Source organism: Pseudorasbora parva, chromosome 6 (assembly GCF_024679245.1).
Source record: "Pseudorasbora parva isolate DD20220531a chromosome 6, ASM2467924v1, whole genome shotgun sequence".
Lineage (NCBI taxonomy): Eukaryota > Metazoa > Chordata > Actinopteri > Cypriniformes > Gobionidae > Pseudorasbora > Pseudorasbora parva.
This window is the reverse complement of record NC_090177.1, coordinates 24206038-24220037: the sequence shown is the minus strand read 5'-3', so window position 1 is coordinate 24220037 and position 14000 is coordinate 24206038. Positions and strand designations below refer to the sequence as shown.

At 37.4% G+C, this 14000-nt stretch overlaps 1 protein-coding gene across 3 annotated transcripts in view; it reads left to right on the top strand.

The window, feature by feature from the left end:
* The window catches only part of kcnab2b (potassium voltage-gated channel subfamily A regulatory beta subunit 2b), a 92501-nt gene that overhangs the window by 19209 nt on the left and 59292 nt on the right, over positions 1 to 14000 (top strand). For 2 of the 3 annotated variants that reach the window (XM_067446362.1, XM_067446364.1), the window contains 2 exons: positions 3922 to 4043; positions 4261 to 4302. In XM_067446362.1, the coding sequence (XP_067302463.1) occupies positions 3976 to 4043; positions 4261 to 4302 (110 nt within the window). In that variant the 5' untranslated portion in view covers positions 3922 to 3975. Of the gene's footprint in view, positions 1 to 3921; positions 4044 to 4260; positions 4303 to 10394; positions 10781 to 14000 lie in introns of those variants that run through there. The other variant, XM_067446360.1, reaches the window with a different exon arrangement.

Sequence of the window (14000 nt, the reverse complement as noted above, 5' to 3'; positions counted from 1 at the left end):
CTACATGCACACGACACATGATTCCTTGAATGACATTCCATTCTTAATCCTTAGGGTTTAATATGGAAATGGCCCACCCTTTGCAGCTATAATAGCTTCTTGAAAGGCTTTCAACAAAGTCTAGGAATGTGTTTATGGAAATTTTTGACCATTCTTCTAGAAGTTCGTTTGTGAGGTCAGGCACTGATGTTGGACAAGAAGTCTACACTCTAATTCATCCCAAAGGTGTTCTATCAGGTTGAGGTCAGGACTCTGTGCAGGCCAGTCAAGTTCCTCCACACCAAACTCGCTCATTCATGTTTTTATGGACTTTGCTTTGTGCAGCTGTGTGCAGTCATGTTGGAACAGGAAGAAGCCATCTCCAAACTGTTCCCACAAAGTTGGGAGCATGAAATTGTCCAAAATGTCTTGGTATGCTGAAGCATTGAGAGTTCCTTTAACTGGAACTAAGAGTTCAAGACCAACCCCTAAAAAAACGACCCACGCCATAATCCCCACTCCACCAAATTGACACAATGCAGTCAGGCAATTAAGTTGTCCGCTTTGCGTTGTGACTGCATCACCACCTCGGGTGTGCATTATTATTCTAATAATTCAATGGCCCGTCATCAATTTTTCCGCTTATACTACGGTCTCCACACCTCAAGACATCGATCCGATGATATATTTAAAGGGATTCGTCCGGTTTTTGTACTTAAATTGCTATTGCGAGAAGGACTATTCTTCCGTGTATCATCCAACAGCTCTTTTGCTAATTTGCTAAGGGGAAGACTTGATTGTGTTTTGTTGTGTTTAATATTCAATTAGGCTGGAATTATTAGAACAATTTAAATTACAGTGGGTTACCATTGTGGTAAATAGTGGGGCATTTGCTTAGGCTACAGCCTAAAACAACTAATGTCATTACAGCTTTGCTGAAAGAGCTTTTAATGCTTAGTGTTTAAGATGCAAATTTGTGTTATTGCTAGCTAAAAGTTTGTCAACTAGCTAGTAAAGTATTTTAATTCAGTTTTGTTACAAACTTAAGTGGATGAATGAATATATCAAATTAAGTGCATGAATCATGTCAGGGAGTCATATTAAACTAACTTTGAGACTATTTAATTGTGTCACTTAACATGTTGAAGTTACATGAACAAATGATGTTTGTTTAAAGGGGGGGTGAAACACTCAGTTTCAGTCAATCTCATGTTAATCTTGAGTACCTATAGAGTAGTATTAGTTTTATTATATTTATAAAAGAAATATAAGCTGTACCGAGTCTTTCCGGAAAAAAAACCTAGCGCCTGGAGGCGTATCGTGTGGGCGGAGCTAAAGAATGACGAGTGCGCACAAAGCGGTGACATCCTCAAGCGTGGAGAAGAAAACGCTATCCTAAATCAGATTCAACTTATACAGATATGATCCAGAATCAAATCTGAGGCTGAAATAAATTGAACAGGAGAAGCAACAACAGCAGGACGTCCGTCTCTGTGGTATGTACTGTATTTAGTCAACATTTGTGTGTGTTTACTCGCAGTTTATGAGGACATGATTCGGTTTATGGACTATGGCAAGCAAAACGGTTTTGTGCGTCAGACTAGTGTAACGTTATACATAGAACAACAATGGATTAACCATTAGTGCATTTGATTGAAGAAGCACGCTTTGAGAGAACCTCCCCTAGGTTTATGTTTGGGTGGTTTTACAATAATCAAACTGACACCTATAGTGGTCAGCTAAACAAATGTATTTAAACACACACCATAGATCGCATGCTCCATTTATAAATTAACTAACGTTATACACGATCATGTTGTTTACTTACAGTATGTGACGATTGCCAACAACATAGACATTTGAAGCAGTTTTACTCACCGCCTGCTTCCAAAGCAGGACCGAACCTTTATCGCTGGGACCGCTCCGTCAAAAACACACTTCTTTGGTAACTGTTGATTTCGTGATGTCCTGTGAAAGCAGTGACCGTGGAGATCCACTTTTGCGACACAACTGAAGTGATGTTGTGAAGCTTCCCGTCATTTCTGCGTTCAAAATGGTTCAAATGCAGCGCTGCCTTCCCGGAATGCTGTGCTGAAGCGTTGAAGTCGTTTGATGTCACTCATAGGAATAAAGTGGAGCGCGGCGTGACAGAAGTGTTCACGGATGACTGGATCTGCACCTGAGCAAGTGTTTATGGGGCGTGCATTTCCTCTCTCGCTCTAGTCACGCGAGAGCACACCCTACCGGGAGAAGAGCCCATACGGCCCATACAAGGACCTTCCGCTCTATTACCGTCAAGCCGAGCCATACTCGAAAAAAACTCTCCGAAACTTGTGAGAAACCGGAAGGAGTATTTTTGACACAGAAATACTCCATCAAACGTACACCATTAGTTTTTGAAACTTTGTCTATGTTTAGGATGGGAATCCAAGTCTTTAACAGTATGCATGAAACAGCATTTCACCCCCCCCTTTAACTGAATTTATTTAATGTGGGAGCAATGTACACATTTAAATTGTGTAAATCCAACACACTGTTTTCAGTGTACTTTTAGCAATATAGTAGTGTATATATAGCTTTAAATTCCTATATGGGAAAAAATGCTACTTGAACAACACAGCTGAAAAAAGTGGGAGGGCAATATACAGTCTATAAGTAAAGTCAGACTCACATCATGGACTCTTTTCTGCTGGAACGATGTATTATATGAACGGTGCTCTGCAGTAGCATCAGTACTCACTCAACGTGCCAAACTGTGTAAAGTGTCGACCCTACACTTTCTCTCACTTCTCTTGCCTGAATGTTTTAGCTCTGCAGTTTATAATGTACTGCTGGTAAAATTCTGCCAGGCTGGAGACGGGCCAGTTGGCCATGCAGTGAAAGCAGACAGCAGGTGGACTCATCAGGCTTTCAACAGCAGATTCATGCTTGTTCAAAAATTATGAGAGTTCACTTATACTGGAAACAACACACAGGGATTACAGTGTGATGTTGTCATTTGTTGTTACATTTATTAAAAGTTCATATTGATGTGTAATATGTTTTTATTCCAGTTTTAACTAAACTAAACAAATAGGGTGCACTTTTGTTTCCCGTTTAATGTTTTAAAAGCATTACAGGCACAAATCCTGTTTTTATTTAGTGTGATTATCTAATTAATAATACTATAATAATACTGTAAAAAAAAAAAAAAAATTCTAATTGATATTGAATTGATATTGACACCAAGGGAGTTACATCATTTGGATTAAATCAACAATGAAGAAAATCTTTTCTTCTTGAATTAATGCTAACAATATGTTTATTAATAACTAATAAGAAACTGCTGGTTAAACCCTGCTGCATTTTAATGTAATTAAGAGTTTTTTTTTTTTTTGTTAAAACCCTATAGGAACTATTTTTATATTTTTTTATCTGATTAATTCTAACCACACTGTAAAAAAATAAATCACCAAAAATTCAATTTGACCAACTGAAAAATGTAGATGTGATCAGTCACTAGAACATTTTCGATTGTAGACCGTTTTTTTTTTTTTTTTTTAAGTGCATACGATCTTTTCTCCATTGTCTGAAAAGTTTAAATTTTAAATGTTTTTAAATAGCATGTTTAGTTAGGACTTAGCAAAGGTTTTTTTTATTTGTATTTTTTAAGCAGAATCACACATCTATAAAAACGTAGATAACCAGCTATGAGTAATAAGTGCAATTAGAGTACAGCAAGACTTTTAGGTTATTTTTAGAGTACTTGTGTATTATAATTCCCCCATGAGTACAAAATAAGTAAGTGGCGCCACCTACTGGCTTTCCACTGTATCACATTTTTGCCAGCATCAGGCTTTTGATATCCTGTGTTTATTTTTTGCACAATCAAAATATTTCCATCTTGTCCAGAAGCAATTTTCAATTGCATTGCTGATAGATATTTTTCTCTGTTGTGTACAGAAGCTGAGAGTCTGAGTGAGAGCTGTCAGCTGGTCTCTCCTCCCTCACGGCTCCATGTACCCTGAACCAAACTCAGATTCTCCTGCTCGTCTCTCCACACGGCAGACTGGATCCCCCTATACGTGAGCAGACCCTTCTCACACACAGTTCATTCAAAGAGAGTGAATAGTTCACTGATGAAAAGCTCTATATATGACCAAAACATAAGCAGTGAATGTATTGTACTGTAATGTACTGTATCTTATATTATTTTTACCTACTCATCTAAATTAAGTTAAAAAAGTCAAACTAAGTCATGCTAACTGTCCTCCTTTATTTTTCTCTCTGTTGTTCGTGTAGAGCTCATTGTGGGAGTCCAAAGAGGCAGCTGCAGTTTTACAGGTACTGTACCTCTGCCCTTCATGTGTAAATATAGCCACCTCTTCACCAGATTACATAAAATGCTTTCATCCATAGCTCTATAGAGTACAGTAAAATGCAGAGATGGTCCCCCTGGAGTATCCTGGAGTTAAGTGCCTTGCTCAAGGACAAGGAGTGGAGTAACACTCCACTTCCTAACATAAAAACTTTGGTGTTAACAGCAAATATTTTTAACCATTTGTAGGGCTGGGTGATATAGTTTTAAAAATAAAGCTTAGTATTTTGTAGTATTTTTGTATTTGGCGTTCAGTGTATATGGTTATATTTGCTGTAAAATGGCATAAAATGCTTTTTTTAAATTGATATTGTTGCTAAATTGATTCATATTTTAGTGTGCAGTATATAGTTACTAAATTACTGTTCAAAATTTAGTGTCAGTAAGATTTAAATATATTTGCAAAGAACCTATTAAAATATGTTTCTGATTGTTTGAACATTTCTGTTCATCATAGAATTCTGAAATAATAATAATAATAATAATAATAATAATAATAATAAATTAAAAAAAGCATTAAGGAGCACAACTTTCCAACATTGATAATATGAACTGTTTCTTGAGCTCCAAATCAGCATATTCGAATAATTTCTGAAGGATCATGTGAAAATTCACAGGAATAATTTACATTTTAAAATATATTAAAATTAAAAACTGTTAATAACATTTCACAATATAATTTTATTTACTGTATTTGGAGAAATTCTTCTTTCAAAAACTTACATCACTTTTGTGCTTTGATTTAGGAAATGTGTATACAAAATACTGTATAATTATTCGAACAGAATCTGAGCTAAAAGTTACCTCACTATTCGTCACCAGCACAATAATAGTTTATATATTTTCTTGTTCATCCCTTTTTTGAAATTATACTGTAGCTGTCTCTTTTTAACTTTTCCTGACATGAAAATATCACACAAAGCCAAGGTGTCGTTTAACTGTTTCATAATGAGCCCTGTTGAGTCATTTGAGAACCTGCGCTTACACTTCGAACACACTCTGTAGTGTTTCACACGAGGAGTCTGAAAGGAGGAATGCAGACTCATGCTGGCCTATGAAACGAGTTATATATTTAGAATGGATGTGACATCACAGGCAATTGGTGTATGCTAAATAATAGATGCTACTGTTATAAGGCCCGTCTGGAGTCTTTAGTCACGGAAATGAAGGAAACGGCAACGTTTGCAGCAATGTCAAAGTTACTTGGTATGGAGAACTGTAATTAACACAAGAGCAAATAAGCTACTGTTAAAAGCTAATGTGTTTCCTGTAGTAATGGGCAGCTTAGAACAGCACTCACCATCTGCTTTATGAACACGTTTACAGTCTGCTAGGTTTGACTTCCATTTGAATACGTAATCTCAACCTTTCTCTCTCTCTCCAGCATTTTATGCGCATTATGTAGCTTACTCCATTGTCATCCTTAACTAAAGCAGAATATCTGTGCCTGAAATATAATATTTGCACAGCCTCATATCACTTCTTTATGAATTTTGTGGCCTTTTTGTTATTAAATAAGTGAACCTCAACCACAAACCTCAACCACAAAACTAGTCATAAGGGTCCATTTTTAAAAATACTCCATCGAAAAGCTGATTAACATTGTCCAAAGTCCTTAGCATATAATAATCATATCTTCTTGGAACATGATTTTTGCATACTAGCCTAATAAATTTTTTGCATAAAAGAACATTTTATCATTTTGACCCATACAATGTATTGTTGGCTATTGCACATATATGTGTGCAGATCTTTCCCATGTCTACATAAAAAAAACAAATATTTGATTTTTTTAGTTTAATATGCAATGCTTTTTCTTCTTCGTTTTGCTTGGGATAGCTGGGTTGTACATTTTATGCACGTATGAAACGGAGAACAAGCAAAAATGGCTTTTAGTACACTTTCTTGTGGTACAACATCAAAGGCTTTTAGAGCAAAAGTTGTCCTGAATAATTCATGTTTGCAGAGCATTCTCGCACTGCGATAGGTGCTCAAACATTCTCTGTGACATTCGCCAAAGTGGGTGGTGTCTGATGTTTTTGAGGGGTGGAGCTTTTTTGTGTTCACTAATTGCTAAGGCTCATGTTAGAAGGACACTCAGTTTAAGGAGGAAAGCTACAGTCTTTTTTAGTGTGTGGACCACCATTAAGCTGTCAGATGAGCAGTGTAGTGCAAAATCCGTACGTGACTCGCCCTCCGAGGAACCGGGTAAGTACAAGGCTGGTACTTTAAATGAACATGGGTCCCGCTTGAGGTGATGTTGCATGGTGAGCCTGCTCATGCCCACAGTCTGCTCACAGGTTAAAGGCATCAGTATGATGTGAAAACAGAGAGCAGAGCTTAGATCCACATATTGTCTTGGTCTGCTGTAATCTACTGCACCATAATGATTTAGTTATGAGAGTAAAGAAGGCAGGTTTGCCTCATACTGTGTCACTTTCTTCTCACTGTAGAGCTTTTGCCTGGTAAATTAAGCTGTGGAGAATGAGCAGAGGTTTTATTAGTTGTAGATGTGATCTACAGTATGTAGATTTTATTTCTTGATCCATTTTTGGTGAGATGTAGTGCCTGATGCAACTTTTATGATTGAGAGTTGTAGAGTTGTTTTTGACCAGAAATGACTTCTCAGAGAAGTAGAAACTTCTGGATTCAAATGATTAGATCTGAACAAGCATGATTGTAGTACATGGGCCATATGTGCAGTCCTGAGCTCCGTTTTGACCACTGTTGAGTCTAAGAAAGCGTTCTGCTTTGAAGTTAACTGTCGTAATTTCTAACAAGAAACCATTTATTTTTAATGATGTTATGTGGATGTTTGTTGAGTAAATTAGTAAAATATGTTTTAGGGATCCAGTTCTTTGCACAAGGGGTTCTTGTATATCATTTAAAATGGATTTCTGATGTCCTCTGTCATCATTGTCAGTTATGGTGTTGTTTAACCGTGACAATTTTTAGCATGCCTCATGACAATGGCACTCTATTTTCTAAACAAAATTGATCTGTGATTAGTTGAATATTAATCAAAGCCAAAGATAAACAGCATCAGAATACTTAACTGTTTTTTTTAAAGAAAATACCAGATTTTTTTTTATTCTTACTACCATGCTCTTTACTAACCATGCTGTCTGTTTACCAGCATGTACACTAACATTACACAAATGATTGGGGGCAGAAATTTTCATGTGTAGTGGAAATACAGCACTGCAAAAAAAAGGGTATAATTTAAAAAAGTTTCCCAAAAAGTTAGGACACATGCAAATTGTGAATAAAACAGAATGCAATGATGTGGAAGTTTCAAATTTCAATATTTTATTCAGAATACAACATAGATGACATATCAAATGTTTAAACTGAGAAAATGACGTTGATTTTAAATTTAATGGCATCAACACATCTCAAAAAATTTGGGACAAGGCCATGTTTACCACTGTGTAGCATCCCGTCTTCTTTTTGTACCAGTCTGCAAGCGTCTGGTGACTGAGGAGAGTTGCTCAAGTTTAGGAATAGGAATGTTGTCCCAAGCTTGTCTAATACAGGCTTCTAGTTGCTCAACTGTCTTAGGTCTTCTTTGTCGCATCTTCCTCTTTATGATGCGCCAAATGTTTTCTATGGGTGAAAGATCTGGACTGCAGGCTGGCCATTTCAGTACCCGGATCCTTCTTCTATGTAGCCATGATGGTGTAATTGATGCAGTATGTGGTCTGGCATTGTCATGTTGAGAAATGCAAGTTCTTCCCTGAAAGAGACGACGTTTGGATGGGAGCATATGTTGTTCTAGAACTTGGATATACCTTTCAGCATTGATGGTCCCTTTCCAGATGTGTAAGCTGCCCATGCCACACGTACTCATGCAACCCCAGACCATCAGAGATGCAGGCTTCTGAACTGAGCGCTGATAACAACTTGGGTTCTCCTTGTCCTCTTTAGTCCGGATGACATGGTGTCCTAGTTTTTCATTTTGATTTGCCTGACCACAGAACAGTTTTCCACTTTGCCACAGTCCATTTTAAATGAGCCTTGGCCCAGAGAAAACGACTGCGCTTCTGGATCATGCTTAGATATGGCTTCTTTAAATGACACTTTGGATTGTGTTCACCGACAGTGTTTTCTGGAAGTATTCCTGAGCCCATGTTGTGATTTCCATTACAGCAGCATTCCTGTATGTGATGCAGTGCCGTCTAAGGGCCTGAAGATCACAGCTCAAATGGTTTTCTGGCCTTGACCGTTACATACAGAGATTGTTTCAGATTCTCTGAATCTTTGAATGATATTATCCAGTGTAGATGATGATAACTTCAAACTCTTTGCAATTCCTTTCTGATATTGCTCCACTATTTTTCGCCGCAGCATTGGGGAATTGGTGATCCTCTGCCCATCTTGACTTCTGAGAGACACTGCCACTCTGAGAGGCTCTTTTTATTCCCAATCATGTTGTCGATTGACTTAATAAGTTGCAAATTGGTCCCCCAACTGTTCCTTATATGTAACTTTTCAGGCCTCTTATTGCTACCAGTCCCAACTATTTTGGAATGTGTAGCTCTATGAGCCAAAATGAGCCAATATTTGCCATGACATTTCAAAATGTCTCACTTTCAACATTTGATATGTTATCAATATTCTATTGTGAATCAAATTTAAGTTATTCACAAATCACAATTTGTACAGTGTCCCAGCTTTTTTGGAATCAGGTTTGTATTTTTACACAATACATATTAAAATCTTTGGATTACAGTTGTGGTCAGAATTATTGGCACCCTTGGTAAATATGATCAAAGATGGCAGTACAAATAAATCTGTATCGTATATCCTTGAGGCATTGAGGGTTTTTTGGAAGGTCTCAAGAAAAAACCTGTTCGCTCATCCAAAAAACAAACTCCATCCTATTCAGTTGTCAGACACGACTAGAAACTTTAAAAAGGACCGCATTATGGTCAAATGAAACAAATAAAGAGCTTTTTGACAGCAAACCCACCAGTGTTTTCCAAACTTATCAGGCGTGACAGGAGAAAACTCACACGCCTGAGAGAGAACAGTTATCTTGGAAAAAGGAAGTTTTAAAAAGCGTTTAATAAAAGGGGTATAATTATTATGGTTAACATGTTTTGGAAAAAAGTTGAATTCTTTTACTTGAAAGGTTCGATTTTTGCTAAATTTTGGAACGAACGATCATAAGGATAAACAATGAAGATTTATTTGTACAGCCATCTTTGATATTTACCAGGGGTGCACATAATTCTGACCATAACTGAATGTTCATTTCACTACTTGGAATCATTTTAAAGATATAATAATTTATATTTTTATGGCAGATTTTAATAGTTTAAGTTTGAAAGTCTGACTAGAGAAAATAAAATCTGTAAATAAAAAAGTACAAAAAATAAGTGATGAATATTTTAATTAATCTTCAAATAACAAAAAGCAAATAAAAAAAGAAGAAAAAATAATTAAAAAAAAGTTAATTTTAATATAAAATCAACAACAGGGGCAAAGTTGAAGAAACATCATACAGTATAGACATATTTGATATTTAGGCCTCTAATTGTGCTGTCTTACTATAAGAAAAAAAGTTCATCATGGATGCTTTTAGGATTCTGGACTTTGTTGGAGTCAGTGCCAATCTATTTTTTGACCGTCATACGTTAGGAGGCTGATTTAACAGACTGGATGATGGATAGATTTGGCATTCAGGTTCTCCAGAGCAACTGCGACAGGCCTCACGCAAGCATTCTTCACGCATGCCTGAATGTCCACTCATTTCTGTTGCTTGATCACGCATGTGTATGAAAGAAAAAAAGCCCCAATTTTTTGTGAGCACCTGAATTATTGTACGAAGGTCAGCCAGTTTAAATTTGTTATTGTATTTGAGTTCCACAGGGGAAGAGGGGCCGGGAGGGTGACCTCTGAATGCAGTGCATGGACGTTTGAGTACGGTGTTGATTGCCATGGGCGGCCGGCGCTATTTAAAGCAAAGGCTCTGACCTGCAACAGTCTGCTGGTCTCTGTCATGCAACTCGCTTCACTTTTGTGTCTGTGAGACCCTGTCACCTGGACGCAGGGCATGTTTGGCACTCACAGAAGCAGTCTGACTGAGTTGCGGGTCGGGCACTCCGGCCGCCGCCTCAGTCGCCAACATAGTGTCCCCTCCGAACCCCTGCAGATCCCCAAGAATGGACCGCCAGGGAACAGCGTCCGAAGGAGCAGCAGCATTAGCAGCAGCAAGATGCTGTCCCTCTCCTTCAGCGAAAGCATGCGGAGCGACATCGACCGCTACCTGTCTGACCAGGGCCTGTACCCTTTACGGCAGGGTGGGGGGGAACTGGGTGAGATTAGGAGTCTGCGAGAGGTGCGGGCGGCTGCCCAGTTCAAAAATCTGGAGGACTTTCTGAGGACCAATGGAGTGTCGCTACAGGAGTCCATCTCCTTCCAGACTGGCATGAGGTACAGGTAAGGGCCGGAGAGGATGCAAGTCTTGCTTTGCAGTTTGGGATTGAGTTTCACAAATGATGATTCGCTCGATGATTGATGATGAGACTGATAATTATTTGGAAAGATATGCTTTCTTCCATGGTAAGTTGAGTCTTTCAACCAGTGTTAATTTAGGATATTTGACTTATTTGGAATTAGCTTTTATTTTTTATTTTTCATTTTATGTGCTTTTGTCGTTTTTTTTTCTCTTAAGTTTTTAGTGCTTCAACTTAAATTTGACAAGGCAACACTTCATTATCGTTTAAGTTTTATTTTATTTCAGCTTTTTCAAATGTCGAAAAGGAATTAATAATAGTTTTAGTGGTAACTTCACAATAATGTCCCATTAATTTACATTTGATCATTTATTATCTAACATTAACTATCAATGAGCAATATGTTTGTTACAGTATTCATTAATCTTTGAAATGTTATATTTAATATAAAATACAACATTTCAACAGTTCATTGTTAGTATGTTAGATCAGGTCCATTAAATAACACAGATAAAACTTTCAATGTATTAGTAAATGGATAGTAGGATACTTTTTCTTTATTAGTCTGTGTTATCTAAAGTAGTTAAATATAATGTTAACAAATGGAATCTTATTGTAAAGTATTACCATTTTAGTAACCAGTTACAATGCTGCTTTTAACCGTTCTTAAAGTCTATCAAAGCTGGTCATCATTCCCCATGCATAGTACCTCTTGGTCTGTTAGTCTATTGGTTGTCACTTTGGAGGTGTAGCTGAGTCTGTTTTGGCCCGTGTTGTGTGTGTCTAAGTCACCCGGAGAGAATAGCAAGTGCTAAGCAGAGACTGAAGGGGGGTCCGGACCAGCTGTGTGACTTGGATTAAGTGCTTTGCTTTTGGGAGGGCATTGGTCCCATGGTGGCATTCTGGTATAGTGCTTAGGTCTTCACGTGGCTCTCCCTTCAACAGACCAGGCATATCAATATATCCATCTGAAATTATACTAATATTAAGTGCTTTTGTAAGTGACGAATTCACATAAGACAAGGAAACAAATATTATGAGGAGCTACCACTTCGATCATAACTCATTACTAACTTACCTTTAGATTTTATGTTGTGTTGTTTTCCAGTGATGCTTGTGGTGGTGGTGGTTTTGAAATTTGAGAGGCAGGACGTCTTTGGTGATCATGGACAGTTGGTGTTTTGATAAAGGGGGTGTAGAATGTCAGCTGTCTGTGTCTGTGTCTGTCTTCCCTTTTTGGTCAGATTGTTCACTCTTTGTGACAGATCATCGCACAGATGATTGTATTACAGCAAAATGCAAATGCAGTCTGTGCAGTTTTTACTCACATGCTGAATTTAAAGGTATCATGAGTAAGTAGTTTGCCAAGCGAGGCAAAGTGAAAAATACAAATGATCTTTCTGCCAAAGTGCCCACCGTTTACAGTGCTGACATTTTACACTGAATCGTTTTCTAATAGTGTTGATATTCTCAGGCTGGCATGTTGTTGCTGAATTGAAGGCAGTTGTCTATTTTCTACCTACCACATGCTCTCAGCTCATACATCTATATTGGTCTATGTATTCATTAAATCCTTCATCAACTTTTTTTTTTTTTTTGCCTGTGTGGATTAAAATAGTCCCTGTGTTGTCATGTCTAAAGGGTCCCAAGCCTTTTACTCGCAAATGTCATGTTTTGCTATCATGTGAAGTTATGGCTTCTACAAGCAGACCCATTTGGACCTCATAAGACTGTTGTGCCAGTTTTGTCCACCAGATGGCAGAAATTACACATCAACTTGACATCACGTGTGCTGCTACTGTATGTCTGTGTCAAAGACAGGACCAGAGAGTTCATTTGTCAAGTTCAATTTTCATAGAATAACTTATTTATAACCCTCACTGAGATGACATTTTTATGGATTTAAGACATTCAGTCCTGCCGTGATTCACTGTTTGTCCCAGAATCCCACTAAGTCCGAAAGCAGCACAATGCAATTTAGCTGTCATCCCAAAACTCCTGGACTTGAATGAAATCTTTTAACCGTGCAAGAGTAATAATTAATAACTAATTAAGTGCAGAGCAGGGGGAAGTAAAGCCCATGTCCCTCTGTCTCTGTCCTACCGAACTAATGAGGCAGGCCTCTTTTCTGCTCTAATTCCTCTTCAATTAAAGGCCGCTGCTCATTCTGTCTCTTTGTTTTTCCTTCCTTCTGTGTTTCCCTTTTATTTTTGTGTGGTATTTCCCTTTAGGGGAATATACTCTGGATTAAACATGAATTTATATAATGTAGCCTAGGTTATACATAAATGCATATATAATGAGGGTCAATATTAACATGAATTTCATGTCTTTGTATTTATGTTCTCATTTTAAACCACAGGGCATAAACCACATTTAAAGAGCATCTAATATTACAATGGAAGAAAGCAGTAATAGTAGAGGAGAAAAATGCCTCAACACTTCCTGCAGTCTGGCATAATCTCAGTGCATCAGACTAATTGGGATAATCATATTTTGGAAAAAGGGCTTTCTGCAGGCCGACACCGAGTTAAAGAAGACCCATAAGACATGGTTCACTTGGCCTGGATTAGACGGTGCTATAAAACTGCCTCAAATGGAATAGATGGAATCACATTTTCGCCTTTCCTTTATATGAAAGTTAGCTTTTGTATTCGATTTATATCTCCTGTTCAAGCCTGGATTCTTTGTATTTCTCAAGGTCAAGGTCGGTTTTTGTGTGTGTTCTTCAGCTTTTTTGCTTTTTGTAAAGCACTATTTTATTCTTTATAAAGCTTTGTGAAAAGCTATTTAAAACTTTTGTTTCTGCATAAAGCACTGTTCATTTGAGAATAAGGGATTCTGTTCAAACTGATCATATGTATTGTAGTCTGAAACAGTATGAATAGCTTTATGCCATTTTTGATGCAATTGCATAATGCTGTATCTTTTGTGGGGAGGAATTTGTGCAGATGTGCAGCTTGGAAAGGGAAACCCAGCATTTCATCCTTATAACTGCTGCCCTATAATAGATCTTTTGTGATGTTGAATTTGTGCAGATCCTAGCAATGAAAATAAGATGAAAACATTCTTCCTAAAAAGCTTGTATTATTGTTCGATATAGTAAGCCTCAAATGTCAACTAGACATTAGTTTGATCTCTTTTTAAAATAAAAAATGTGCATGGTATTAATGTTAAGTAAAGAACTAAAATGAAAACAATAT